At 28.2% G+C, this 27,070-nt stretch overlaps 1 protein-coding gene across 5 annotated transcripts in view; it reads left to right on the forward strand.

Moving 5' to 3' along the window:
• The window catches only part of LOC107447897 (uncharacterized), a 46,803-nt gene extending 21,373 nt beyond the window's left edge, over nt 1-25,430 (forward strand). For 4 of the 5 annotated variants that reach the window (XM_016062938.3, XM_043043919.2, XM_016062937.3 and 1 more), the window contains 2 exons: nt 11,128-11,218; nt 18,131-25,430. In XM_016062938.3, the coding sequence (XP_015918424.1) occupies nt 11,128-11,218; nt 18,131-18,197 (158 nt within the window). In that variant the 3' untranslated portion in view covers nt 18,198-25,430. Of the gene's footprint in view, nt 1-11,127; nt 11,219-14,360; nt 14,915-18,130 lie in introns of those variants that run through there. The other variant, XM_043043920.2, reaches the window with a different exon arrangement.
• The last annotated feature ends 1,640 nt before the right edge of the window (nt 25,431-27,070 follow it).

The raw sequence follows: 27,070 nt of genomic DNA on the forward strand, positions 1-27,070 counted from the left end.
CCTGCATTTGCTTTACACAGTTACCACGGCTAGCTTGACGGCAAGGGAACTCTAACCCATGATCTGTCTACCACTGTGGATACTTTATTCACACTGTAGTCAATGCAAACCGGGTATGGAATTCGCTTCGACCAGCCAGTGCCTGGATTCAAACCTGATTCAGAACGTTGAAAGTCGAATGCTCTATTCCCTGAGCTACTGTGGCTCTGCTTGAACAGTTTGTAAGGAAAAACACTACTTTCATTCAGGGATGGCAAGTTTATACTTAAGTGAAAAAAAAGAACCACGGAAGACACCAGTATAAGAACCACCCTCTTTAAAATAAGTTTCTTCAAATGCAAGAAACTCTTTTTAATAAAAAAATATTAAGTATTAAATTAAAATTTTAAGCATTTTATAATTTTAATATAGTTTAAATAATAGTTGAAATAATCACTACCAAATCATTTTTAAAATAAATGAAAATAAGGAAAGCAAAAATTTTAAAGACTAATTTAATGAATTTCTTCAGAAATTAAAGCGCCCGATTTCTTTCAATGTCTTACAAAAAGAACTGTCGAAGAACTTTATTTATAACTATACAAAGAAATTTAAAAATATAGTAATCTAACTATATATCATCATAGTATACTGCAAATTACTCATTGTACTTATATTTAGAAACATTATATTAATTTTCAACCAAAGGCAGTTCTGAAAACAGTTCTTAAATTGTTTCCTATATTAGAAGCTAAGCTTCTTTTTTTCTTATATAATTTGATACCTTTACAGTATTTAGCTTAGAATTTATAAATGTTATAAATTGAAGGTAAAAAACTGGTTTTTACAATTGAAAAAGTTTTAAAAAAGTAATTTCTGAACTAATATTTTACCAAGTAATATTTATTTTTTAGATAATTCTATCTTTAAACAGAATTTTCAGTAAAATATAATTCATCTAGATATACGTGTTAGTATTTATTTTGGATAATAAGGATAATAAATTAAAGTTCAAGATAAATTATTATCATAAGTTACATGGAATTTAAAATTCTATATTATGTTTTTCATTCATTTTCTTCCAGTTTTTTCCACTTTCTTCCAGTATCATGGGAGAAATAGGTTTCTTTTATTCAAAATACCAGATGTTGAAAATAATGAAAGATCAAGGAAGAAAAGTGGAACGGATTTTATTCTAAATGGCGTAATTGGAAGCTTTTTCCAAAATGCGAGAAATGCGAATTTTAAAATTGATTTATAGAATTCGCGAATTTCTCGCGGTAATAATTTTTTAATGCGAGAAAATAATAAAATATGCGAGATTCTCGCGCTGTAGTGAAAACACTGAGAAGGAGTGGGAAGAAATGACATTGGAAATTCTTGTTTTCCGTCTGTCTTGACAGTTACTGTAGTTAGGAGAATAAATTGATCACTTTGTAAGGGGAGGGCAAGGAATTAGCCATTTCACTTTGATGAAGGTTGGTGTGGTGTAGTTAACTTCACTCTTTTAGTCAAGAGCATTTTTCTTTTGCTGATTGTAGGGCTGTATGCTCAAATTCCTAAGTTTACTTCTTAAGTTCTATTTATTTAAAAGGACAGTATGCTCTATATACTAATTTGGAGCATTTTATATATTTAAAAAATTATTCTAGTAATTATTTTTGACTTCATTAAAAGCAAAAAGACACCTAAATTTAAAGATCTATTTTCTAAAAAATCTAAAACAGATTCTGAATAGGTTAAAGGAACAACAGAACAAGATACAGAAATCCGCGACAATGTAAAAGAACAGGGTGGCCACCCACCTGGAAAGCCTTGAAAACCTGGAATTATCAGGGAATTTTTTTATACTGGAAAAAACCTGGAAAAATCAGGGAAATATGGATAAAAACCTGGAAATTTTAAAGAAAGGCTGGAAATTTTTTCCTACATATTTTTTTTAATTTCACTAAATTAAATTATTTGCTAATTTTCTTAATTTAAATTGTTTCATCCATTAAACCCACATTTTTTAGACGGAAATGTATCTCCAAACAGTTGAAATATCATCAACTTACTTTGCTTTCATCAAAATTTGCTCCATTATAACCCTGTTAAACTAGAATACAACATAAAATTCTCCCATGGTTGCTAAGCAAATGTAGAAACCTTTGATCTCTATGCAGACTATGGGACTGTGCAATTTTTGAAAGGCAAAGATTATGGTGGATGTGGAAGACGGGGTTAGGATATTTCCTTCGGTTTTTAAATTCTGTCCGTGGGTTTGTTCACAATGTTTCAAGATAGTTCGCAATTGAGAGTGGTAATTTTTTTCTATTTTGACAAAATGAGTCAATATGTTTTTGTATTTTTAACTTTATTAAATTCTCTAAAAATTAGTTGGTTATAATTTAATAATGATAGATTTTATATTTCACTCTTTTTCTGAAAGCTTTTGAACTCAAAGAAATCTGTAAATTATTTATTCTCAGCAAACCAACCAATCACGCATTTCCCCCCATCACTAACAGCAATGTTTGTCGACAAATTGTTACAATTCTTGCATTAATGCTAATTTTTTCTATTTCATTTTAACCTTTTATAGTATATTTTTATTTTGAAAAAAGTTTTTTTTTAGAACTAACTATATATTAATATCAAATTTTACGGTTTTGTTGGTAAATATTAGTTTTTTGATTCAAAATTCGAATTGTATAGTTATCACAATATCGAAAGTTCGTAAATGTTGCTTGCATTCCAGAGATGATATTTCAAAACTATTCCTCTTTTTACCTAAAAAAGCTGACAATGACTAAGGAATATATAGGAAACATATTAAATGATGTATATACATAAAATATAATTTTTTTTATTCATATGTGTTTAGTCAGGAGAAGGAAAACGAAACTTAGTGTTTTAGTTCTGCACTGTACAAGATTCCAGTTGTTCAAACAAAAACAATTAACTATGCTAAACTAAAAAACTGTGTGTTTAGATTGGAATTCTTTAAATGTTTTAATTTCAAATAAGAAAAAAAATCAAAAAAGTATAAATTTTAAGGAATTTTATCTATTTTGTTTCTTCTATAGAGTATAGAACTAAAAATTAGACAATTTTACATTTCTGACATTTATTTTTTTATACTGAATCTCTTAAAATAAAAATGCTATTTCAAAATACCATTATTTAAAAATTTGACTTGAGATATTGGTTTAAGGAAAATATGATCAGTGAATTTTATAAAAAGCACTGGTAAGATGAAATACAGTATAATGCAGTATACAGTACAGCTTTATATTGAAATGTAATTACAGTGATTCACAAAAGTGTTGATACACTTATGACTTTCAATGAAATAAGACTATCCATTAATTAAAATGAATGTTTCAGAATGTATATTTAATGATAAAAAATGTGTTCTAATCTTAACAAAACTGAAATATTTTAAATGACAATATGAAATATTTTAAAAACAAAGGAAAAGTTTATTTTTAAGGAATCAATCATCAAAAAGTGACAAAAACTTTATCCCACAAAAGTCATCATACACTTTTAAAGAAAAAACTCAGTCTATTAGTAAATCTAATTTTTCGTTAAATTAACATTTAGTGGAGTTTCCTTTAGCATCTACAATAGCTTTTAAAGGTTGAAAATACGTGTAACTAGTTTTTTTTTTTTCAGGTGAAATTCGTGCAGAATATTTTTTTAAAATTTTTACAGAAACTTTTACAACACTCAATTGCAAATTTATGAATTTTTCCACAAAATTTATAATTTTAATCTCTGATATGAAGTCCTTCTTTTAAGCATTTTATCACATATTGCACAGTTCAATTGAATACAGTAAACTAATTTAACATATTCATTACTGATTTACCTCTTATGAAGACAAATAATCAAATTTGGTCTATTTTATTACGACCACAAGTCATTTTTAAATGATAAAATAAAATATTACGGAGTTAGCAAGCAAAAATTAAAATATAATTTTGCTATTATAGGTTTGATACTAAATTGCTAATAAAGAAATAAAAAATTAAATGAAAAATAATTAAATAAAAAAAGCAATTGACGATAATTTTAATTCTGAGATCCAAAACATTTAAATGTACGATGACTTTCGTGGGGTAACATTTTTGTTACTATTTGATTAAAAAATTAACTTTTGCTTTGTTTTTAAAATATTCCGTGCAGTTTTGCTAAGAATAGATTATACATCTTATTATCAAATACCCATTGTGAAATATTCATTTTAATTATTGAATTTTTATTTCCTATTTCAATATAAGTTATAAGTGAGTGAGCACTTTTGGGAGCCACTGTAATTATTAAAAATTATTGATATATAATCACCTGAAACGGTTTTCTTTTCCTTAATGAAAATATATTAAACAATACTTATACAAGGTTTTATTGGTTATTCTGATTTTGTCATTTTGTAGGTACACTTTGAGCAAATACTACTTAAAGTAACACATTAAATTCAATAAAAACAATTAAAATTATTCAATAAAAACAATATATTCTGCAAGCTAAACATATTATTTTCTCCACGTCTTAATTTTTTAAAAATTAATGTTGTACCAGAACATTAAAAAATAATAAAAAAATATCTTGTAAAAAAAAATTTTTTTTTTCAAGATATGTTTAAAAAAATGACATTTTGAATAAGATATTTTTTAATGCAGACACTTTTCTTGTACACATCCTACACTTTATAAGAAAAAAGGAAAAAAACACAAACCTGGAAATTTTAAGATTTTTACCTGGAAAACCTGGAAAAATCAGGGAAATTTGAAATCTGTTTTGAGTGGCCACCCTGAAGAAACATTAATGTATTAGCTTTAACCAAGAAAACTAAATTAGTCTTCTTGAATGCTGGACACAGGAATAATTTCAATACTTTTCCGAAAAATATGAGAGATTAATAGTCGTTAAAGTTAAATTAAAAATTAAGTATTGTTGTAAATTTTATGTAAGAAAAGCCAGAGGCATTCTTACTTCATTAAGAGCGGAAAAAATGCCAACCAGCAAGCATCCATAAAAATAAAAAAAATAAATGAACAATTCAATTCAAAATATCACACTTATGTCAGAATAACTTTAAATAGTCAAAAATTTGTCTGATTTGCAAAGTCGTTGACTAGAATAATAAAAAATGCATAGAGCCAACATATAAAAAATATTTATTCCTGCATACAGTTTAAAAATAGACTAAATATGAAGGTCTCCATTCAAGGAAAGGTCTCCATTCAAGGAAAACAGCATCAAAAATTTTTCACCAATAAAATAAAAAATGAAATGTAAAATAACAGTGAAGGATTTAAAAATTTGCATTATTATTGATAAAGCTTTAACTGTCTGCAGCTAGTTTTAAGGATTTTTATTATAGTGGAAGATCTAGAAATAGCACCTATCATCCTTGTCAGATTAGTTGAATTGCAAAAGCAAGATTCTGAATCAATTTTTAAAACTTGAAACAGCATATTTGGCAGCAATTATTTAAAACAATATCTAATTACATTCTGTCCTGATGTAATGTTTTTAGAATATTATAGACTGGCATTGTTTAAGTTATTGTCTTCAGTTTGTTTTGGATAATTAAATCCAAGAAATCGAAGTTAATAATTTTAAGTTTTTTATTGATTAAATGTATAAAATTTTTCATCTATCAAACAAAAATCAGGTTGAATTTTTCAGGATCTGGGGGCAGCTTGGAAATTGAATCATTAAAGTAGGGCGTGTTTTTAGGCCACAATAAGCAGCTTGCAGTTTAAGATCAACCACTGCAGTTTGGCTTGTTTATCAATCTCTGTATTTGTTCTTCATGGAAGCATTACAAGAATGAAATTTAGATTTAATTAGAGTGGAAAATTTGATTCAATGAACAATTAAAGCTTTTTAAATACTCAAGACTAATGATGGATCTTGGGAAAACATTTTAGGAAACTTTTAGCTTTAAAAAATTTGAATGTATTGATTTTAGTGAGAACAAAAGTTCAAGTTTTTACCATGCAAAAAGTTGATAGATAGCATAATTTAACAGATTAATGAATTCTGGTAATTCAATAAGGTGCGATAACAAATCTGATGAGAATTGGCTAGGTTTCGTAAAATATTTGGAACTGGAATGATGGGAAAATGAAAATGTCCTTGTTCCTTGGAGAGAAGCAAAAGACTAACTGCCTCTGCAGTGTTTTTCTTTCTTTTACTTTTACATTTCTGGTATTGAATAGACATGAATGACAGTAGAAATTATATTTAAAAGTTTTTTGGAAACATGAACAATAATTTTATTCCTAAGAGTATTTAGAAAAGAAAGAATATTTCAAGAACTGTTGCTATGAGTTCTGCTGAAGCTGTAAGAGGCTTTGGCCTCTATAAGTTACATTTGCAGACATTTTCTTTTAAAAAAAAGATTTACTGTAAAAAATAATTTTAAATATAATAATTTCTTTACTGGGATTATCTCTGAAACTACCCAAAGCTTGTGTTTATAAAATGGAACCACAATGCCATTGATACTTGGATGAAAAATAAGAAAGTGGAAAAAATAAGTAGGAACCAATTATCTATAGAGCAAGACTTCTTACTCTTTTACTTACTTAGGCTCTTCACACTGTTTGGTGCACAGAGTGTCCTGCTTGCTTTTCCATGCCCCCACGTCTTTGACTTCCTTTAATCCCTTAAAATTTTCTTTTTGATATCTGCCTTCTCTTGTCTCGGCCAAGTCTTCCTTGGTTTTCCGGTTTTTCTCCTGCCATCAGAGACCTAAGAAAAAGAAACATGTATTAATTTTTTTCTTTGCATTCTTGATATATGTCCCATCCATTTCCACTTTTGCTTATAAATTTCATCTGTTGCAGTCATGTTTGCTTTTTCTAATATTGTTTCATTTCTTATTTATCCTGGCTAGTAAAAGATTTAGAAAATCCTCATGTTTTTGGACTTTCTAAGGCATCATGTATTAGAACCATATGATTAAATTCATCAGACTTTTGTTAAATAGAATTTTATTTTATATTGTATTTTGTGTACTTACTTCTAGAATTTTTTTTTGTCCCGCAGTGGACTGATCGTTAAGACACCCATCAGATCACCGAAGTCAAGCATCACTGGCTGTGGTCAGTGTGCGGGTGGGTGACCACTTGGATCAGTCTGTGTATGGACCGAGGGTGCGCGGTATCGGTCCTCGTTAAACTGTGCTATCGTAAAGTGCTCGACTTCGCGCGCAGGTCGTCAGGCTACCGAAGCGGGGGTGCCATTCCCTCCTCAGAGGATCAAAATTGTGATGGCATGTCTTCGGATCATCCTCAGGGATGTTTCCCAGACCGTCGCCAATAGCCTATTGTGCAGCTCTAGTGCGACGTAAATGAACTAGAACTAGATCTAGAATTTTTTAAGATTTCTAAATTGTGTATTTGTATGAATAACTCTGTAATATCTACTCTTGATTTTTTATCTTGTGAAAATTCTTCCAATCTTGTTAGATTCTTATTTTTATCACATTTAATATTGAAAAAGCATCTAAAATTTATCAAGATATGGACATTTTGAAAAGAAACAATTTTTCTCTCTTTATACCCTTCTAGTGTATTAGCAAAAATTCTTAACAAAAGAGGGAAAAATTGTTCAAGTACTTTTAGAGCTTTCATCTCTTTTGAAAAGTACACCTTGATGTTGAGGCGCTCAGACTGTGTTCAGGGAAATGATTCTGAGTGCTCTGCAGATAGATCAGACATGTCTAAATAAAAAATATTTTTCTTAAGCCCACTTTAAAGTTTTAAAAAGGAAAATTTCAACAATGTCCCAGCTTCTTGTTTGCCATGCAATAAATTTACGTTTCGTAGGCAAGATAGACATCAGTAAAAAGTTATGAGGCCAAAATGTGTATCTGCAATATATGCTTTGAATTTTCTAATATATTTTTCTTCAAAGATGTGTTAAAAATATAAACAGTGGAATCTAACATCATGCAAGCTTAAAAAACAAAACCACTTTGTGGGCTGGCATTTTATTTGATAAATACAGTATATAGCTGCTATATAAAATTCTATGTTCTGTATTAAATTTCCAATTAAAGAGGCTTTCCCTGGGAGAAAAAGTTTATGAGCAAACAAACTCTTGCAGTGGTGGAAAGAGATACAATTTAATTGTAGAAATCAGTATACAATACCATACCTCAAAGGCAAGAATCTGGTGCACATAATGCACCTACATTAATTACTGGAATTGTTTACTAAGAAAAATATAAAAATTTTAACTAAAACTGATTTGTTTCTGATTTATTTAAAAACAATTCTACTCTTGAGAAAAATACTGATTTAGTTATTAATCAAATCTTTTTCTAATTTAATATTAAACTATTACATCTTTTTCATTGTACATTATAATAAGTTGTTATGAATTCATATCTGAAATAGAGAATTTTTAATGTTGCAAGCATTCTTTATTTTCCATTCCAAACATTGTTAGATAATTCAAAAATTCTGTTAGATAATTAATTTCAATATATCTGAAAATATAATAAAATTTATAAACTCATATCTGTTAAAACAGTTTTTCAATATTCTTCAGAAATATATGATATTCCAGGAATATGAAATCAGATGAAATGTTTAAAAACATATTTTGATAATAAAATTAGTAATTTATGTTGCGATTCAATGAATGTTTAATAAAGCTTTGTACTCAACAATTGTTACTTTCATATTTCTTAACTTATATATTTATTACACACAGTCGAAGGGTTTTTTTTTTTTTTTAGATTGTTTACATTTTGTTTAATCATTTTGTAAAATGTATTTTAGGAATAAAAATTAATCATCACATTTCAAAAGCTAATAAGTTCTTTATTCATAGTGCTAACGCTGATGGTATATCCTTTTCCACAGTAATGAAAATTGTAATAAAGGAACAATTAAACAAAGATTTACCAAAATGTGTCGTAAATGAATGTTTTATCGAACCTGAATTGCAAAGAAAAAGTGTAACACATTTTAAAGTAAGAGAAAAAAGAAAGACACTCCTAAATTTAAAAAGAATAAATGAAATTTGCATGTTTAGACAAGAAAAAAGCAAGTTTAAAAAATACAAAATTCTCATATTTATTTTTTAAAAATAGTTATAATTCCTAAATTAACTAATATGAACAAAACCAAGGATTAAGTAACGCAATATATTTCATACCTAATTATAGGGGGGAATTGATAAAATAAAAGGAAAACTTAATAATCTAAATAAAAACAACACTTGAAAATTATCGAAACGATAGTTAAAAGAGGCACTAGCATAAATATTAAAACCCGGAATAGGGCAAGATCAACGAAATTAAAAAAAAAAAAAACCTATTGATAAAATTTATAAATAAAAATAATTAATTTATTGAGTGTGAAATTTTATCGTGAAAAGAAAAAAAATCAAATGTAGTGGAATCAGAAAAATCTGCAATCTGCTTCATAAAATAATCGTATGTTTAAATTAATAAACAATTCTCCATTTATTTATTTTTTTATTAAAAACACGATTTTTAATTAAAGCAGATGTGATTCCACATCAAGAAAAACTTGCAAATGATACCGCACTTCCGAAGGATCAGAATTTATTCTAAAGAAAAAGATTTTATTTTTATTAATCAATGTCAAATAGATAAATATATTTTTCTCTTTCATCTTCTGCTCACTGATATGCATTTCCCTCATCCCCTCGTAAATCAAACAGAAAATGAAATCAGCATGCCACTCCTTTGAGTTTGATTGACTGCCTAAAGGAGAAAATAAAAAATTCGTCCCTTCCCTGCCTCCTCTCAATCTAAGGATCTTCGGGGTCTCAGAAGAAATGACGTTTCTCTGGGTAAACGGGGGAAAAAATTCTCCCCTTTCTCACATTTTCCTCTACTCAACCTCAAGGATGAGTCCAATTTCTGCTTTTTTTTTCATAATTGTTTTAGTTTAAAATGGTGCGAAAACCGAGCAAACTTTTTCCTGGATATCGGATAAATGGTTCTCTACTGTAGCTTTAGTATTTTTCAAGAAGCCTGGTATTTTTAGGTTTATTACTATGAGCCATCACACTTCTAATTAGAAAATCTACATATCTTGTTCTAAATAGTATGGTTTCAAACAGGCTCATGGATGCAAGTCTTCCGCCCCCCAGGACGGATTTCCGTCTTTCGAAAATGTTCGTGGACGAAAGTAAGACAGAAACAAGACTGACTCGAAGACGGAAATCGGATTTTTTTTTCTGTCTTTAAAAATATTTTTTAGGTCTACGTTATTGGTCTACTTTCTTATGTCCTGTTGTTATTTTATCAAAAGACAGAAGAATAAATATTTTTTGTACAGTATTTAAACTTGATGTATTATGGTAAAGCTTTCTTAGATAGTTTGCATATTTCGAGGGGGTATTGTGTATGTTAGGTATTTCAGTCAAAAAATTTTCAGTCTTGGCCTTTTTTCCAACTTGCACCCATGAACAGGCTTATGGCAATGACACTAGCAAAGGCTTATTGCACTGAACATAAAAATTGGTTCATAAATGAGTGACAAACTAGGGGTTTTTCGTTGCAACTATGAACTGTAATAAAAATAAAAGACACTTTTCTGTGAAAGTAATACAAAACTGCCGGTGCAAAACTTAAATTTACAATAAATAAAAAATCCTCTCCTTGCTCTATTCAAATCTTGATATGACAGTGGTACATCCTCTAAATGTACACAAAATTTATTCTCCATTATTAATAATTCAGATATTATTTCTCTTTGTTTACAGTGTTTCATGTTAATGTTATTTTATTGAAATTCTATTATAGTCTATTCAATCTTTTGGCAATTTTACCTCATTGAAATCTTCATTTGTCATATGATTCATATTTCCAACTCATAAACAATTGTAAATATTAATTAAGAATTGCTTGCAAACTCAATATATATATCCATATATACATCAACTGTTGAACTTTTCTTAAAATATGTTTACTAGTAGCAGAATATAATATTAACTTCCTTTTAATTCTATCAAATGATGCTGTTATACAACTTTATTTATTATCATAACCTTAGTTAGAAATTGTGTTCTTTGATTGGCATGTTTATTTTTTAAAGTATGTAAAATTTGCATCTTCAGTTTTGAGTTTTCATTTTAAATTAATGCAAAACAATTGATTTTTAGTTTTAGGTAATTCATCTACTGCAGAAGAATCACAAGACATACGTGTGATTTTGAAGAATCTTCATCATGACCATAATTATGCAGTTAACTGGTAAATTTTCAATTAATATTCTAATATCATGTATGTAAACTTTTGTCCACATTTTAATGTTTTTTTTTTTGCACTTAAAAAGTATTATGTTATTGGGATCAAACAGACAGAAGTAATTTAAAGATTTAAATAATTATACTTATCCACTTGTTGTTATCTACATTTTAAATCAACTAAGAAAGTAAAGCTAAAGTGTATGATGATTGAATAACTATTATAATGAAGTGAACCAGTAACTCAGCTGTGCAAATTTCCTGTATGACAAAGAGGCTTTCACCCTTGTATTACTATTTAGTTGGTGGTGTGACATCGCTCCTTGACATAAATATATTTTCTATTTATTCTTAAATCAATTAGCTCTAAAATTGCTTACAAATCTGGTGATTAAAAGTGTTAAACCTTTGACTGCTATGGGTGCAAATATGCATCCTACGCATGCTATTGGTGTAGATTATGAGTGCAAATGCATAACCATTTTATAACTTAAGCTTTGGTGAATGAACACTTCATATTGAAAATATAAAATATTTGACAGCCAACAAAATCAATATTGCTTGTAAAAGTATCCAATCCTCAACTATGGCTTCAACTTAAAGCAGTCAACAGTCAAAGGGCTTATAAAAATAGTAAAATCAACTTTGGTTATCTCATGTTTTTCAGCACTAGAGGTTTAGATAAACCTGACTCTACTGTAATTGTGATTAACTACTGGAATTACTGTAATATCTGCTATAACTTATGACTATTGTTAAAAAAATAATAAGGTTCCTTTTTTCCCATCTTAGTTATTATCTTATGAAACTTTAAACTGCAATGCCATGCCTGATCATGAAACACTAAGCAACACAGTTTATGAACCATCTAGGGGGAGGGGGGATCTAAGCATCAAAATTGGAGTAACATGGTGTAGAACCATTGCAGTTTAGTTTTAGTGCTACCATCAGAGCTAATCTCATTCATTGTAAAGGTTAGCATTTACAGTTTAACCCTTTGGCTACTAATGGGACTCAGTTGTCCTAACAAATGCTTCAAAATTACTAATTGGTTGAAAGGCAATTAGAAACTCATTGTAATATGTCCCAGTCATAGAGTCGAACCAAGTATACATGTTTCATGTGTCAAATATCCTCTAGATGTCGCTACTTTAATGGCGCTAAAGAGTTTCTTGCATGAAATAGCATTGTGATTTTGCGCTGGGACATATATATCCCACTAGTATTCTTCATTGGGACAGATATATCCGACTCGTATTCTTCATTAGGATTGTTATGTCCATTCATATTTTCTCAAATGAACATAGAAAAAAGAACAAATATGAGTTGTCCAATGAGTAATTTCGGACTATGCAAATACCCTGTATCATACCATGTAAAAAAAAAAGTCTGTAAAACAAATTTTTCCGGAATGATTGATGTGCTCATAGTAAGTTGATCACTACAGGTCGGACATATGTATCCCACCATTAAGTACAGCTGGGACAGCCTCTAAATTGATAACTGCTTGTCAGAAAAATCCCAAATACTAAATTTGCATTATTTGTGACTTATTTTGTCCTTTTGAATAATAAACGGGACAAAAAATCTTTTTTTAAAATTCGTAGTCAAAGTGTTACATTATCTTCAATAAAAAATTACTACTAAAAGCAACTAAATAAGCTAAAAAGGATATTTAATTTGTTAGCAATTTGTTAATAGCAACAATAAAACAATTTTTTTATATCAATCACAGATGAAATTGAAACATACTGGAATAGTTAAAATAGCAATTTTAGGAGATTGGAAAATTGAACAGTGTAGGTGAGAAAACTCAAAAAAATAATCACCAATCGGCATCAAGGGTGTACTTTTGTGAATTAGTATCAAAGCTAAATCCAGTGGTTAAACAGCTTATTAACAGTCTTTTACCCAAAGTGGTGAGAAAAGAATATAAGACATAGCATTTATTTCAAAGTCACAAAGTTTATGTGCCTGCAATAGAGAGAAAATTTAAATAACCAACAGGTAGACAAAATTGAGTTAACAAAAACAAAATGAATTTTTTCTAAGAAAACTATTTTTTCAGCAACATAGAAAATTTTTTTATTTAAGAAAATGAGTGTAGTAAAATAATTAAATACAAAGCCACTTGTTGTGCCATTAATGAGTATTACACATTTCTTATCCTTCCAATATCATTTAACTTTAAAATATTTCTTTAGTCCTCTAATATTTTGTTCAATAAATATGATCATTAAATCTTTTCCTTAGAAAAACACTTGTAACTGATAGTGTTATTCTAAAAATAGGTTCAAACTTCAAAATATTAATGAGATATAAATTATATATAATAGACAGAGTTTATTATATATTATTCATATCTCATTAATATTATAAAGTGCATTTAAAATAAGTTTTATTAAGTTAATTAGTTAAATTAGTGAATTAAGTTAGTTAAGTTTAATAAGTTAATTAAGTTTTATCTTCTGCCAAGGCATTTTAAATTGTAACTAATTGTTTTTCTAGCAATTGAATGGATTTTTGATAAATTTCCAAATTATGGCTCTCTTTTGTGAGTGGTGATTATATTTCACTCACTCTTGATTTATGTTATAAAGGTGAGGCCAAGAAAGAACTTGGGCTCTTTCTTTAATTTTCTTGATATTCTGTTAGAAGAAAAAAAAATTTAAAATTCATTTTTATGATTTCATACTTGGAAGTGAATATAAAGATCATGTTTACAGAGACCTCATGTTAAAAAATCTTCCATAATGATACAGTCGGATACAGCGAATTCCATGGGACCGAAGCTATTTCTACGCAATAATGAAAATTCGTTATACCGATATTACGAATTTTCAACATATACAAATATTATTTCGTTACATTGGGATTATACTATTCGTATGAAAAATCAATTTACAGTTTTGATATTATATTTTTAATCTAGATTTGGGAAAATATCAATGTAATATTAAAAGAGCGCACAAAACTAATGTAAACAATGAATTTATTAACACTTACTAATTAGGCAGATACATAGTCAGTAATTTTTTTCTGAACAAATGATTTAGAACCAGTAGAAATTAAAAAATTTTCCAAATTATGCACATGTTCAAACAAAGTATCTGAAAAGTTTTTTTATGCCGATAAATATCTCTTTACAGCTTCCAAATTGGCCACGGCTTGTGAAGCTGTAGGTACATTGTTTTCTTCAGGACATTCTTCATCATCGCTGCTGTCCGAAAGTGATTTTTGTTTGTTTTCTTGAATCATACATACAATATCATTGTCTGTCAATGCTTCGCATGTTCTAGCATCATCATCTGCAGTCAGAAAATCGTCAGGACTGACTTCGTTTGGCACTGATGTTTCTTTTGTCACATGTTCCCATAAAGTCTGCAAATCAATGATAACATCATTAATTTCATCGACTGTTTCATTGTCAATTGCCGAGATTAAATTTGCTTTCTTCCATCCACTACAGATGACTTTTTGGCTAATGTCTTTCCATGCTCCAGCAATCATACCCATTGCTTGCTTTACATCTGGTTTCGTAATTGCTTCTTTGTTTCCGATTTGCACAAGCATACGCCTCAGAAGTTGTGTTCGATACTTTCCCTTTACCACTTTAATTATACACTGGTCAAGAGGTTGTGAAACTGACGTACAATTAGGAGGAAAGTATTCGATGTGAATACATTCCAATTTTGGTGGCTCATTGTGGGGTGAACNCTTTCCCTTTACCACTTTAATTATACACTGGTCAAGAGGTTGTAAAATTGACGTAAAATTAGGAGGAAAGTATTCGATGTGAATACATTCCAATTTTGGTGGCTCATTGTGTGGTGAACAATTATCAATAAGAAGCAGAATTTTTTTTCTTCTTACGTTTCATATCTTCATCAAACTTAACCAACCACTCATTAAATATTCCAGTCGTCATCCACGCTTTGCGGCTAGATCTATAATCACAAGGCAGTGAATTTACATTTTTTAGGCACCTAGGTTTGGCAGATTTGCCGATAACCATAACTTTTCTCTTTTCAGTGCCTGACATATTGCATCAAAACAAAGCAGTTAAACGCAGTTTTGAATTTTTGCCCCCAATGCATTTATCCTTTGTAAACGCCAAGGTTTTGTTTGGTAACAACTGGAAAAAAATTCCCGCTTTGTCTGCGTTGAAAACATCAGAAGGATCATAAGACCTAATTGCATCCGATATTTTTTCTGATTTCCAGTCATTCACAGCTTTTAAATCAACAGAGTTAGCTTCACCACAAATTTGCTTTGCAACAATACCATAACGTTCCTTGAATCGATTCAATCAACCAACACTTGCTTGAAATTTTCGTTTCCAAAAGTTCTTGCAAATTCTAAAGCCTTTTCAAGAATGAGGGGCCCGGAAATTGGAATGTTTCGGGAGCGAATATCCTGGAACCATGTAAAAACAGCTGCATCTACATCTTGAAAATTTGAAAGTTGTATCTTTTTTCTATGTGATCCGATCAATGCTAATTGCACTTGCTGTTCCAACTTCGTTCGATTTTTTAAAAAAGTAGATAGAGTAGATGGGGATAGTCCATACTTTGTCGCAACATCAGCTTTTTTTATCCCATGATCAACTTCTGAAATAATTTCCAGTTTTTCCTTAATGGAAAATTGTTTACGCTTTTGACCACTCATTATGCTTAAGAAGGAAAACAAAATGCTTGCAAACGTTGAAAGCAGACAAACTGATTTAACTAACCTTCTCCTATTGAAGTTGCACACCACTCTGGTAATTTTCTGAAACTTGTCTACACCCCTTTTACACCTTGAGTTCTTCGAACAGCTCTCCCCCCCCCCATTTAGTCTGTTGTAGTTCAAGGAAAGAATTGTTCTGCTAAGGGTGGTCACTTCTAATCTATCATTCTTGACAAGCCCTTTCTATTGAATAGAATTCCCTCTTTTAAAAGCATGTGTATTTTGACTTCTTAAAACATGAATGAATCATTGCAAGGGTCAACTCAGGGTGGTCTCTTTCCAGTGATTCTTTTTTTGACAGGTTTTTCACATTTGAAACTTATTAGTATTTTAAGGGTGATAAAACATTTCATTTCTGAGAACATTTTTGAAGAAATGTGTCTTGTTCATCAAAGAAAATAAGACCTGGTGTTCATTTTCGCCTTCGCTAAATCGGATAATTGATTTCGTAATATCGGTATTTTTTATAAATTGTTCACATGGAAATACATTTGGGGATTCGGAAAATATTCGTTACTTTGAAATTTTCGCTATTTCGAATTTCGCAAAAACGGGATTCGACTGTAGTAATAAAATATAATTAAGTTTCCCCAATCCAAAAACTGGGTTTTATTTTTATTTTGAAAGGAAAGTTTCATTGACTTTAAAAATGGAAAAATATACTTATAAAAATGTCATCAATGAAGATGATTAAATAACATTTCGAACTCAAGCAAATAGTGTGATATATGTGAATATTTGAAATAACAATTATAATTGTAAAATTCAATATAGATACCATACAAATGATGTGATGAAAGGAACAGAAATTTTTGTCATATGGGTAGCATTCTTTCTTTTTCATCCCTGGATAATGAAACTCAAATCAATAATGCTCTGTAATGAATAATTTGATTCCTTGATAATGAATTAAAAACAGGCTTACTTTTACGTTTTCTTCATTACGAGTTTCTTTAGTGTAAAGTTAGTTTAAACTAATTTGAATTACAAGAAAACTACTATTATTTTTATTAAAATGCAGATCAGTGATATAATTTAACTATGGTTATCGTTTAAGTTCTTAAAAAACTAGTTAAAGTTGGTAGTTTTTGTGATGGGTGTTTAATTATCGAGCATTATCATTTACTTAACCTGCTAGGTGTGGAAAAAACATACTTATTAAGAATGTTGAATAGAATTTAATCCTTTTTGTTATGTTTTGCACTCTTGCTATAATATTGCAATCTTCATTTTTATGGTATGAGGTAGATCATGGCAATCATAGTTGGTGTTTGCAATCATTCATGTTGGTTAGTGATTGTTATTTATGATGCTTTGTTTTTCAACTTTTTTCAGCTCCAAATGTAATACCCGACAAAATTGGCCAATCCACGCAGCCATTACAGATATATATATATATTTTCAAATTAAATATCTTCCTGTAGAAGAAATTGCCTTAAAATTTTGAATAAATGCATCAGAGTTGCCCCTAATTTTTGTTAAATTAAAATTTTTTATATTTTTGGGTTATAAAATGCCAGTTGCGTTTAAACTTATGTTTAATCCTCAAAATTCAAGACAAATATCTTTACGGGAACAGTGATACCTGATCTAGAAATTGAATCGGAATGCAAATTTGGTACAAATGCAACTGTTTACTCATTTGGCAAACAATTAAGAACTATCATGTTTAGATGGCTGAAACTAGAGATCCTCATCAACCCTTACTGAATAAACTAACCACATGTAGGACCGTTTTACTGTTCTAGATAGCAATTTTCTTGCAAAATTGTCTCAAATTGTGATTTTGATAGATCATACCAAGAAAGTAAAGCCAGTCTAACTTCACTGTCTCTTCTATTTTGGCCATGCTACTTTCTTCTAGCCTTTGTACCATGCCACAAACCATGTTACTTCACCTTGATTGTTTCAGTTCAAAAGTTTAAGAATTTCTTTTGCTGCTTAATTTTGTAAGGTATATCTTAAATGGCTTTAGAAAAACTTTGATTTAGTATTATTCCTTAATAGTAAGAGATTTATGGACCCACTTATTGATAATAAGCCCCATATTTTTCCTTGGGGAATTGAAGTTGATAATTTTTTGAAATATTCCTCTATTACTAATTGTACTAACTTACTAATTGTACTAACTTGCTAATTGTACTAACTTACTAATTGTATTTAATTTTTTTAACGTCTTTTTTCTCTTTAGGAAATCGATTGAACCACCTGAAACAAAGAAAGTTAGTGAGAAAGTGAAAACTATTTTTAAAAAATGATTCTACATTGAATCAGAAACTTAGAGTTTCCCGTGTCAGACAAATGTTTGATGCAAGAGAGCTTTTTCCCTTGTGATATTGTTCGTTCTAAAATTTTATGGCACAATTTTCAGTTATATTATTTTAGAGAAAACATACACAGTTTTTTGCCACCTGTTTATTTCTACATTCATTTTGTAGTCAGTGTCATTTTTCACTTTTTGGATTTATATATGAAATTGATATAGTACTTTTTATTATTTGTTTTTTGTTTTTAAATTATTTTGGTGTGTTTTTGTTTTGTGTGTGTATATGTATATATATATACATATATACATATTATACATTAATAAATTTATATTTGTTGTTGGTTATGATATGTGCAAATATAAATTAATTTGTATTTCTTACTTTTTAAAATATTATTTAGTGTAATTGTAACTTTACCCCCTACAGGGTAATTAAAATGCAATACTAATTTATACTTAACTTTGTGTACTCAATATGCACTTAATTTTGAATTTTTCTTTAAAATTGTTATTTTATAAAGTTGTGTTAAATAATGAAATAGTTATTTAAAACAAAAGCTTTGCCTGAAATGGCTACATAGTTTAATGCTGTTAAAGTGTCTAAATGTTCAAAAGAGATCTTCTTGCTTGTGTACGCAAAAGAATTAAGAAAGACAGTAAGAAAATTGGTTTCATGGGACTGATAATACTATTTCTATTTTAGAATTAAAATAGCAAAATTTATTATTGAATGTTTATTTATTTGGAATAAGTAAATTCCAAATAAATAACACTGAATCATAACTTTTTATTTGTTGATAACATTATTCATAAAGTTTATTTTTATTGTGAAGTGATGAGTTTGAAGTTAACAGAGTGAATCAGAACACAATTAAGTCTAGGTTTAAACTTACAGAAAAATTATACACAAACATCGTCCTTCTCCGAAAAATAAGAGATAAAATTCAAGCACACCTCTTTTCACTAGGAACAAAAAATTTTATGAATTAATTTATATTTCTATTGATTGTACTTGCTTTATAATTTTATTTTCCATTCACACCTTTACAGTATTATTCATTTCAATTCAACTGTTTGTATATATATATAGTATGACCCAAATAAATTGCAACCCAGAAACATGAACAACTGAGAAAGGGGATGTTTTTTAAGCATAAATTACAAGATATGTTGAAAAAGACTTCTGTTAGTATTTTTACAAGCGTTTGCACAGTGAACAAAATATCGAAAACTTCAACCAACATTTAAGTAGAAACGTTTTTTATCTCTTGCTCAATTTTTGTCTTTAGTTCCATGATAGTTGTCAAGCAATATGTGTTCACAAATTTTTTTAAGTATCTTCATAGAAAATAGTCAGGGGTGACAAGTCTGAACTTGGAGGACGTCACTGTCCTTAAAAAATCAGGCAGTCCACAAAAAACTCTTCAAGGGAAGACATTGCTGCTGCTGGTGAATGAGCAGTGGCTCCAATCTGTTGTAACCAACACCATCTTTCTGCAGGTTCTAACTGACTAACCCTTCTCAACCAATTTCTGCTAGCTGTAGCGCTATTTCCTTGCTTTTTATAAGTTACATTTTATTTGGGACACACTGTATATATATGTTGAAATTGAAGCTTGCATGCATTGTACTTAATGTTCCAAGTTACTCCTACTTATATGGTGAATGAAACAGAGGGAGATAATCCCCAAATTTCTAACTAATGCTTTCACAGAAAATAAACCTTTTTCCTTGCATGTTTTATATTAGAAGTTCAAAACTACTCTGATTCACCCTGTCTTTAGGCATGTGAATTTTTATTTCTCTTACATTTAGTTGTTTTGAATTAAGCATAGTTTTTATTTATTATTATTCTTTTTTGTGTATCTTCCAATGCCAACATTTTCTACGACATTTATTGTACAGTATTGTTTTAAGTAGCAGTGACTTTTTTATGTTATAAATAACTGTTTACATCTTATTGCTCATGGGTCATTTATTTCTCCATCTGAAACTACTGCTGCTTGACTTCTTTTTGCTTAATCTTAAAAAAAATATTATTACTTTAAAGTTTGTTTATGGTCACATAGAAAATATTGCTAGATTTACAATTTTGTAACTTATTGTTTATTGAAAAGTAGGATCCCTTGTTTTTTTCCTTTCTTATGGAAATAAGAAATGCATCCTTATCCTAATTTTGCCCCTCTCATTTTAGTGGGTTCAATATTCTCTGTGTAAGTTGATTGTGGCAATAGATGAAACTCTAATTTAAGCAATTTTATGTTTATAAATTCTATATTCTTCTCTTTACAAGCAACCTGTCAGAGTTTTCGGATAATTATGAGTTATATAACAACCTTGAGGTGTCCCGGTGATAATTTCATTTGCCCTTTTTGAATGAGATTCAATTTATAGCACCATTTTATCAATACAATAATCCAGAAAGGAATAACTCTGCAATAGATATAAACAACTCTGGGAAATTTTAACAATGGTGTAAACTACATTTTAGTGCAAAAATTAATCAGAAAGAATAACCCAATAGCTCTCGTTTTTTACCACAAAGGTTGCCTGCATCTAACTCTTTAGGGTTAACCATACAGAACTGATTTCAGATCACTACCTTCAATTCAACTCTGCAACAAATCCACTATTTTTTTCTCTCAAAGCATCAAAAATTGCACTTCAATCTGCAATCCTATTTGAATTTAAAAAAAAAAAAAAGTTTTTCATATTATTTGATAGAGAAACAGTATATAAGGTGTCTTATTTTACCTTTTCCAAAACCACCTGAGTGTTAGATATTTCAATGACGAATTCTTTTTTGGAGACTCCCTTGTCTTGTATTCAGTGTGCCACTACCTGATATTTTACGTAATGTAAAAATTATATTCTCACTTGATTCAGATTTTACTCATGTTTTACAAACATTATTGAACCTATAACTTTATTATATATTTGTTGTACAGGCCAATTATTTTTTTTTTCTATAAAATTAAAATTGTTTTTATCAAATGAGAAATTTTTTTGTGCAAGTTTGCAGAGTGTATTGAATATGTAGTGTTACTTATATATTTGCCAGTTACGAAGTCTGTATTGCATTAGTTGACATTAAAATGTTGTATGATTTTTGAACAGCATGTACAACACAAATTTTCTGCTTAAGCAATTGCACTAGAATTCGGTTTTACGCATTATCTTCTTTTTTTTTAAAAAAAAAACAACTTATTTTTGCTGAAAATAAGAAATTAACAAAATACAATTTTAATTTCCTAAGCATACAAAATATTTTCAATATAACTTTAACTGTAAGAAATGTCATTCAGAAAATTTTCTGTGAGCTTGATTATTATTTCTAAGTACTAGAATGGTATTGCTCATTAACTTTAGTTATTAAAAAAAAACTTAAATAAATGTTACTGTGTATCAAATTATTTAGCCCGTTGACTGTGTATGAATAATATGTATTCTCTAATATTTCCTATATTTTTTTTTGTATATTTTTATGTTGTATTTTTATTTATTTATAAGTAAAAAAGTGATAATAAATCAAAGCAAGTGTTAAAAGTATTTAAGTTTTCCGAGGCTTTGACACAGGTCAAAGATTAACGGTTTATTAGGCAAATGTTTAGTTATCTAGATTTTCAAAGCTAACAAATTTTTCCAACATTGTTTTTATTTTCTGAAGAACATAAGAAATTGCATCTCAACCTGCAGTTTTCTCTGCATAAAAAAAAAATTGCTTGTTATTTGATCAGGAAATGGAATTAAAGGAACCTTTTGCAAAATAGCCAGAGTGTTAAATAAATATATTACAGATTCCTTTCTGGAGAATTCCTTGTGGATGAAGTTATTTTATGTTTGTTAACATTTGTTTTCTTAAATTCAGATGATATAGTTTCAATTTTATTTAATCCTTAAAAATATGAATTTAAATGGGAGAATTGGAACATTTCTTTGGAACATAATCATATTTAGATTTGGTCCACAGCTTGAATAATGTGTTTGAAAATTTATTTTTTCCTTACTATTTTTGGTTAGTTTTTGTTTAATATAACATTTCTATTTTAATCCTCCAAGTGATGAGCTCTTGAGAAAAATTATACCATGATTTCTCTGCCATGTACTACTTTTCCATTAACTATATGAAAAAAAAATTGCTTGATAATAAGGAAAAGCTACAAACTTGAAGCTTTAGCAAAGCTGAGATTAACAATCAAGTGGCCAGAAGTGTTACTGTACTTTTTATTCATAACAGATTTAAATCTAAGTATGGTAAAAACTTGGAAATTATTATGATTACCTTTTGAACCTAGATTTATATGCATTTAATGTGTTTATCCTGAGAGAGAGAGACAGTGAAAAAATAATAAAATTGAAACTTTTATTTGAAAACCTAAAATTGCATGATTCATTTTGCAGAATTTTATTTATAATTTAAATTAAATTTATGTATTTGGAAAGTAAATTAAAAGTTACAACTACAATATACAAAAAATCTTGCTCTGCTGTCTGTGATATTGTTTTAAATGTATATAAGCTCAAGTTTAGATGCATTAGTAAACTGTTATTGAAGTTTGAGCTGTTTAAGTGCCTTTATGAACTTTAAAAAGATTTAACTGTTTTTTTTTTCAAAGATATATATATAGAGAGAGAAATTTCTATAAAAGGGTTGTGCAATTCGATTTTGTTTCTTATCTTGTAAGGAATTTCGTTACTTAATCTTTTTTATGACAATTGAAACACCTCATACTTAGTTGAATTTTATTATACTGTTTTATCTTCATTGAGTGTAACTATAGTATGAAAGTAAAAAAAAAAAATTCGAAATAGTGAACATTCAGTTTCAAAATCAAAATTAAAAAGTAGATTTAAAAACATAAATGCTTTCTTTTTATATATCTATACATATCATAGATGCATATTTTAAGTCTGGAATTTTAAAGTTAACAGGTTAATGCCCAATTCAATTTCTATGAAAAGAAACATTTATTTACCTAATTACATCTGAAACAAGGATTTTTTGTTTTGGAACATTACCCTTTGCTTACTGCCAGTACAGCATATATACCAGTCACAAAAACTCCTTCCATTGTGGCACTGGATCAGCAATTGTACTATTGATTCTCTTCTCCCTTATGCTCATTGACTGCCATCAAACCTGTTATTTCCTTAAGAACCCCCTGTAATTAGGTCCTATTATGGAAGAAAAGACTTAGCACCTGCTTATATTCTATTCAAATTGACTGAAAGTTTTAAGTTTTATATTATTAGTTGCTGATTTTTGAGGGGTGTGAATTTCTTTTATATTCTTATGGCATTTATATTTCCTTAGAGATCCCTTATGGGACTACATTTATGTGATCTTTTGATGCAAATTTGACTCTATTTTGTTGCTTTTCTGCTTATATTATTGTTAGCTATGTTCAGAATTTGCTTTAGTTTTTTTCCAAATTTTTTTAATGTTTTTGTTATTTTTTTGTTTTTTTAATTGCTTAAATTAGCGTAAGAATTGTGTATTTAGCTAAACTAAATTTTAAAGGTTAGGTAAATACTCTTTTCATATTTAAACTCTGTATAGTAATTGTTGAAAAGCAGTTTAAATATCTTAGGTAAGGATTAAATTTTTTTTTTAGTTTCACATGCCATAACTTACCTGTTTTTTGCCTGGTAATAGAAAAAAAATCATATAAAAGCATTGGATAAAATTTCTCTTGATAAACAAGTAGTGTTAAATACTTGTTTAATATGAAGTAAAATTGATATTTAATAACTATGCAGTAGTAGTTGTAAGTTTTTTTCTGACCTATCAGAAACAATAAAATGCTGGTTTTTCTTTAATTAGTAAAATTTCAAATAACTTATAAAATGCATGCTCTTTTTACAATTAAAGGAAATATTACTGCTTTTATTGAAATTAATTTTAAAAAGTTATATTTTATATGTGATACATAAAGTATGCCAAAATATCTTCTCACCAAATCATCCTTTCATCAAAAATGCACCCTACAACTTTGCTACTGTTCTCTCCAAGGAATATGACTAACAAAATTACAACAAAGCACTTCCTTTTCATAACTGTTAAAAGTGGTTACCTTCCTCTGTCTAAGTGGGGGATGAATTTCTACTAGAAAGTGCCATAGTGAGAGGGGTCTTAATTTTTCACCTGACTAGCCCTAGCTTAAAGGATTATATTCATTTGTACTCATTGTCAATGATTGTATTTTTTCTTTCTGTCAATTCATTAAATTCCATATTTTTTCTAGAGATACAATGTTAAGATCCAGCTAATTTTAAATATATGTGTGAAGTATCATGTTGGATTGTTGTTTTTGTTATTTTTAACAATGGTGAACACAAGGATCAATGGAACATGTAATAAAAAATTTCTTGGCTATACATGTAAATCCTTATTTTTGTTCTGAGCAAAGTTTTTAGCTAAAAATGTTCTGCTATATTTTAAAAGTTATATGTGTTATCTTGACAATTTTAAGAAAAATATTTTAAAAGTTGATGTTCAAAATCAAAATTGTTGTTCAAAAGAAATTCTTATTCTATATTGCTTAAAAAATTCATTATAAATGTACAATATTTTATGTAAGTAATCCAGAAATTCATCTTTTTTTTTTCTTTTAATATTTTATCAGACTCAACTTTTGGTAGCAACAACTTTGAAGTTATTTAAAAGAAGTTTACAAAATATTTTTTATATTTAATTTTCAGTGATCAATATTATAATGCTTTTTGTGAAGGATTATTTTATATTATGAAATTAATATAAAAGTGCCCAGTCTTGAGTTAAACATTTCATTTTTTTGGACATTGATGTATTTGTTGTTTTTGTTTCAATTTTTATTATTTATTTTTTGTTTTTATTTTTACTAGTGTATAGTGTCTAAATGTTTTTATTTAAAAGATTTTATATGCTGTGTGGAATAAGATTTGTGGCAATTTTAGTTGCAATACCTTTATTTGGCTATTGAAATAATTCTCATTCCTGGCTGTGACTTGTTGACGAAAAAAGGCATCTGAATGATGCAAAGTAGAGAGAAACCTTTCAATAGCAGCATGTATCTCATTCATTCTTATACATTTTTCACTCACAAAACATATTTAAAGTTATCTTAAACAGATATAAGACTATTTTATGTATGAAAAGTTGTATATGTGTAAAAGTGGTTTTAACACTTTTTTATCACATTATATATGTATATCTGTTTGTTTTTCATTAAAGTTCATAATATTATCAGTGTAATATTATTAAAAGCGTTAATGTCTATATTTACTTTTTCAATACCTTATAAACATCGTGAGCTACTAATTTTTATATTCATTTTACATTCTATGTGAAATAACTGAATTCATAGATGAGAGAAGAAAATACTTCAAAGGCTTGGAGTAATATACTGATAAGCCAAATTTCTTTTCAATATTGACTTAATTACATTAAACTGTTTCATAGTATTATTTTTAAAAGGATACTTAACAAGTTTCAAGAATTCATTCTAGACAACAGCACAATAAACGAAAACATCTTTTTGCCCACATTGAAATTGTTAGTCAATATAGAAATTGTTAGCCTGCATAGAATTGTTGTTTTTCACCAAAAAATGTTCTCTTGAAGAATTTTAAAATGTGGCTTATCATCTTGTTTCTCCAAGTCTTCCATTTAAACAAATTTATTTCTTACTTTATCGTGACTGTTCAAATTTAAATTACAAAGTTATATTATTACAGATAAATCACTTTAAAAAAATTCTTATATAGGAAAGTAGTAACTGCTACTTTTTTTAGTTATATTTGGCTTATAATTTTTTTTTTCTTAGACATTATTTACTGTGCACTAATATAAAATTAATATGTATAATAATCTGTGAGTTACTTTTTTGTAATATGTTTACATAATTGTAATTGGCTTTTTCTAAATCTCACTTTCAAATAAAAAAATATTTGTGAAGCAAAATTTTTTTCATAAAATTATAAATTCTTATTTAAATGTAACTATAATTTAACAAGGACCATAAATTCTTTTTAAACAAAGATTTTATTTCAAAAAGTAGTATAAAAAATTTTATATTTACAAACTCAAACTAACAAGATATAGTTCTTAAATTTTATATCATAAAGAAAACAAAACTTATCATGAGGATGCATCTCTCATTTGCTGCAACAATAAAGCTTATTAAAAGTAATTTATTATTATTGCACTAGAAATCATAACACTTTTATAATAAAATTATTTATAAAATATTATTCAGTTATTTATAATCAATAAAATATTTTTTATTTATTATAATAAAATATTGTTCAGTTATTTACAATTACAACTCTACTGTTCTAGAACTGTAAAACATACTGATAATTATTTTTATAAATCAACAAAATTTTGAAAAGAATTGTTGTAGTGTCCAAATCCTCTATATAGCTTAAAAACTTATCGAAATGCTTTTTGAAAATGTTCAATATTTTCATATTTATGTCTTTTAATTTTTACCTATTGCAGCAAATGAGTGATCAATATTTTGGATTATTAAGGTATTACATTCCAGCAAGTTAATATTCCAGTAACTAGTAACCTGCCAAGATATATGAAAGCAATTCAAAAATTTTGGCAAAAACAGTTTGGTTTTTTAAATTCTAGGCTTTGAAATCTGAGAAATATAGAATGCACTAACTTAAAACTTCTCCTAAATTATATTTAGACTATAGCTTTTTTTTCCTCTTATATTCATTTAGAAATTGCTAACTGTCTAAGTAGTAAAATAATGTTAAAATATTTAACATTAATATGTTTTATACTTTTCCGCTGTTAAATTTTTTTACTAGTTTGGCAGATTTCCAACAACCTGGGTTATTAACATAATCCTATAGTTATAAACTACACCA

Source organism: Parasteatoda tepidariorum, chromosome X1 (genome assembly GCF_043381705.1).
Source record: "Parasteatoda tepidariorum isolate YZ-2023 chromosome X1, CAS_Ptep_4.0, whole genome shotgun sequence".
Taxonomy (NCBI): Eukaryota; Metazoa; Arthropoda; class Arachnida; order Araneae; family Theridiidae; genus Parasteatoda; species Parasteatoda tepidariorum.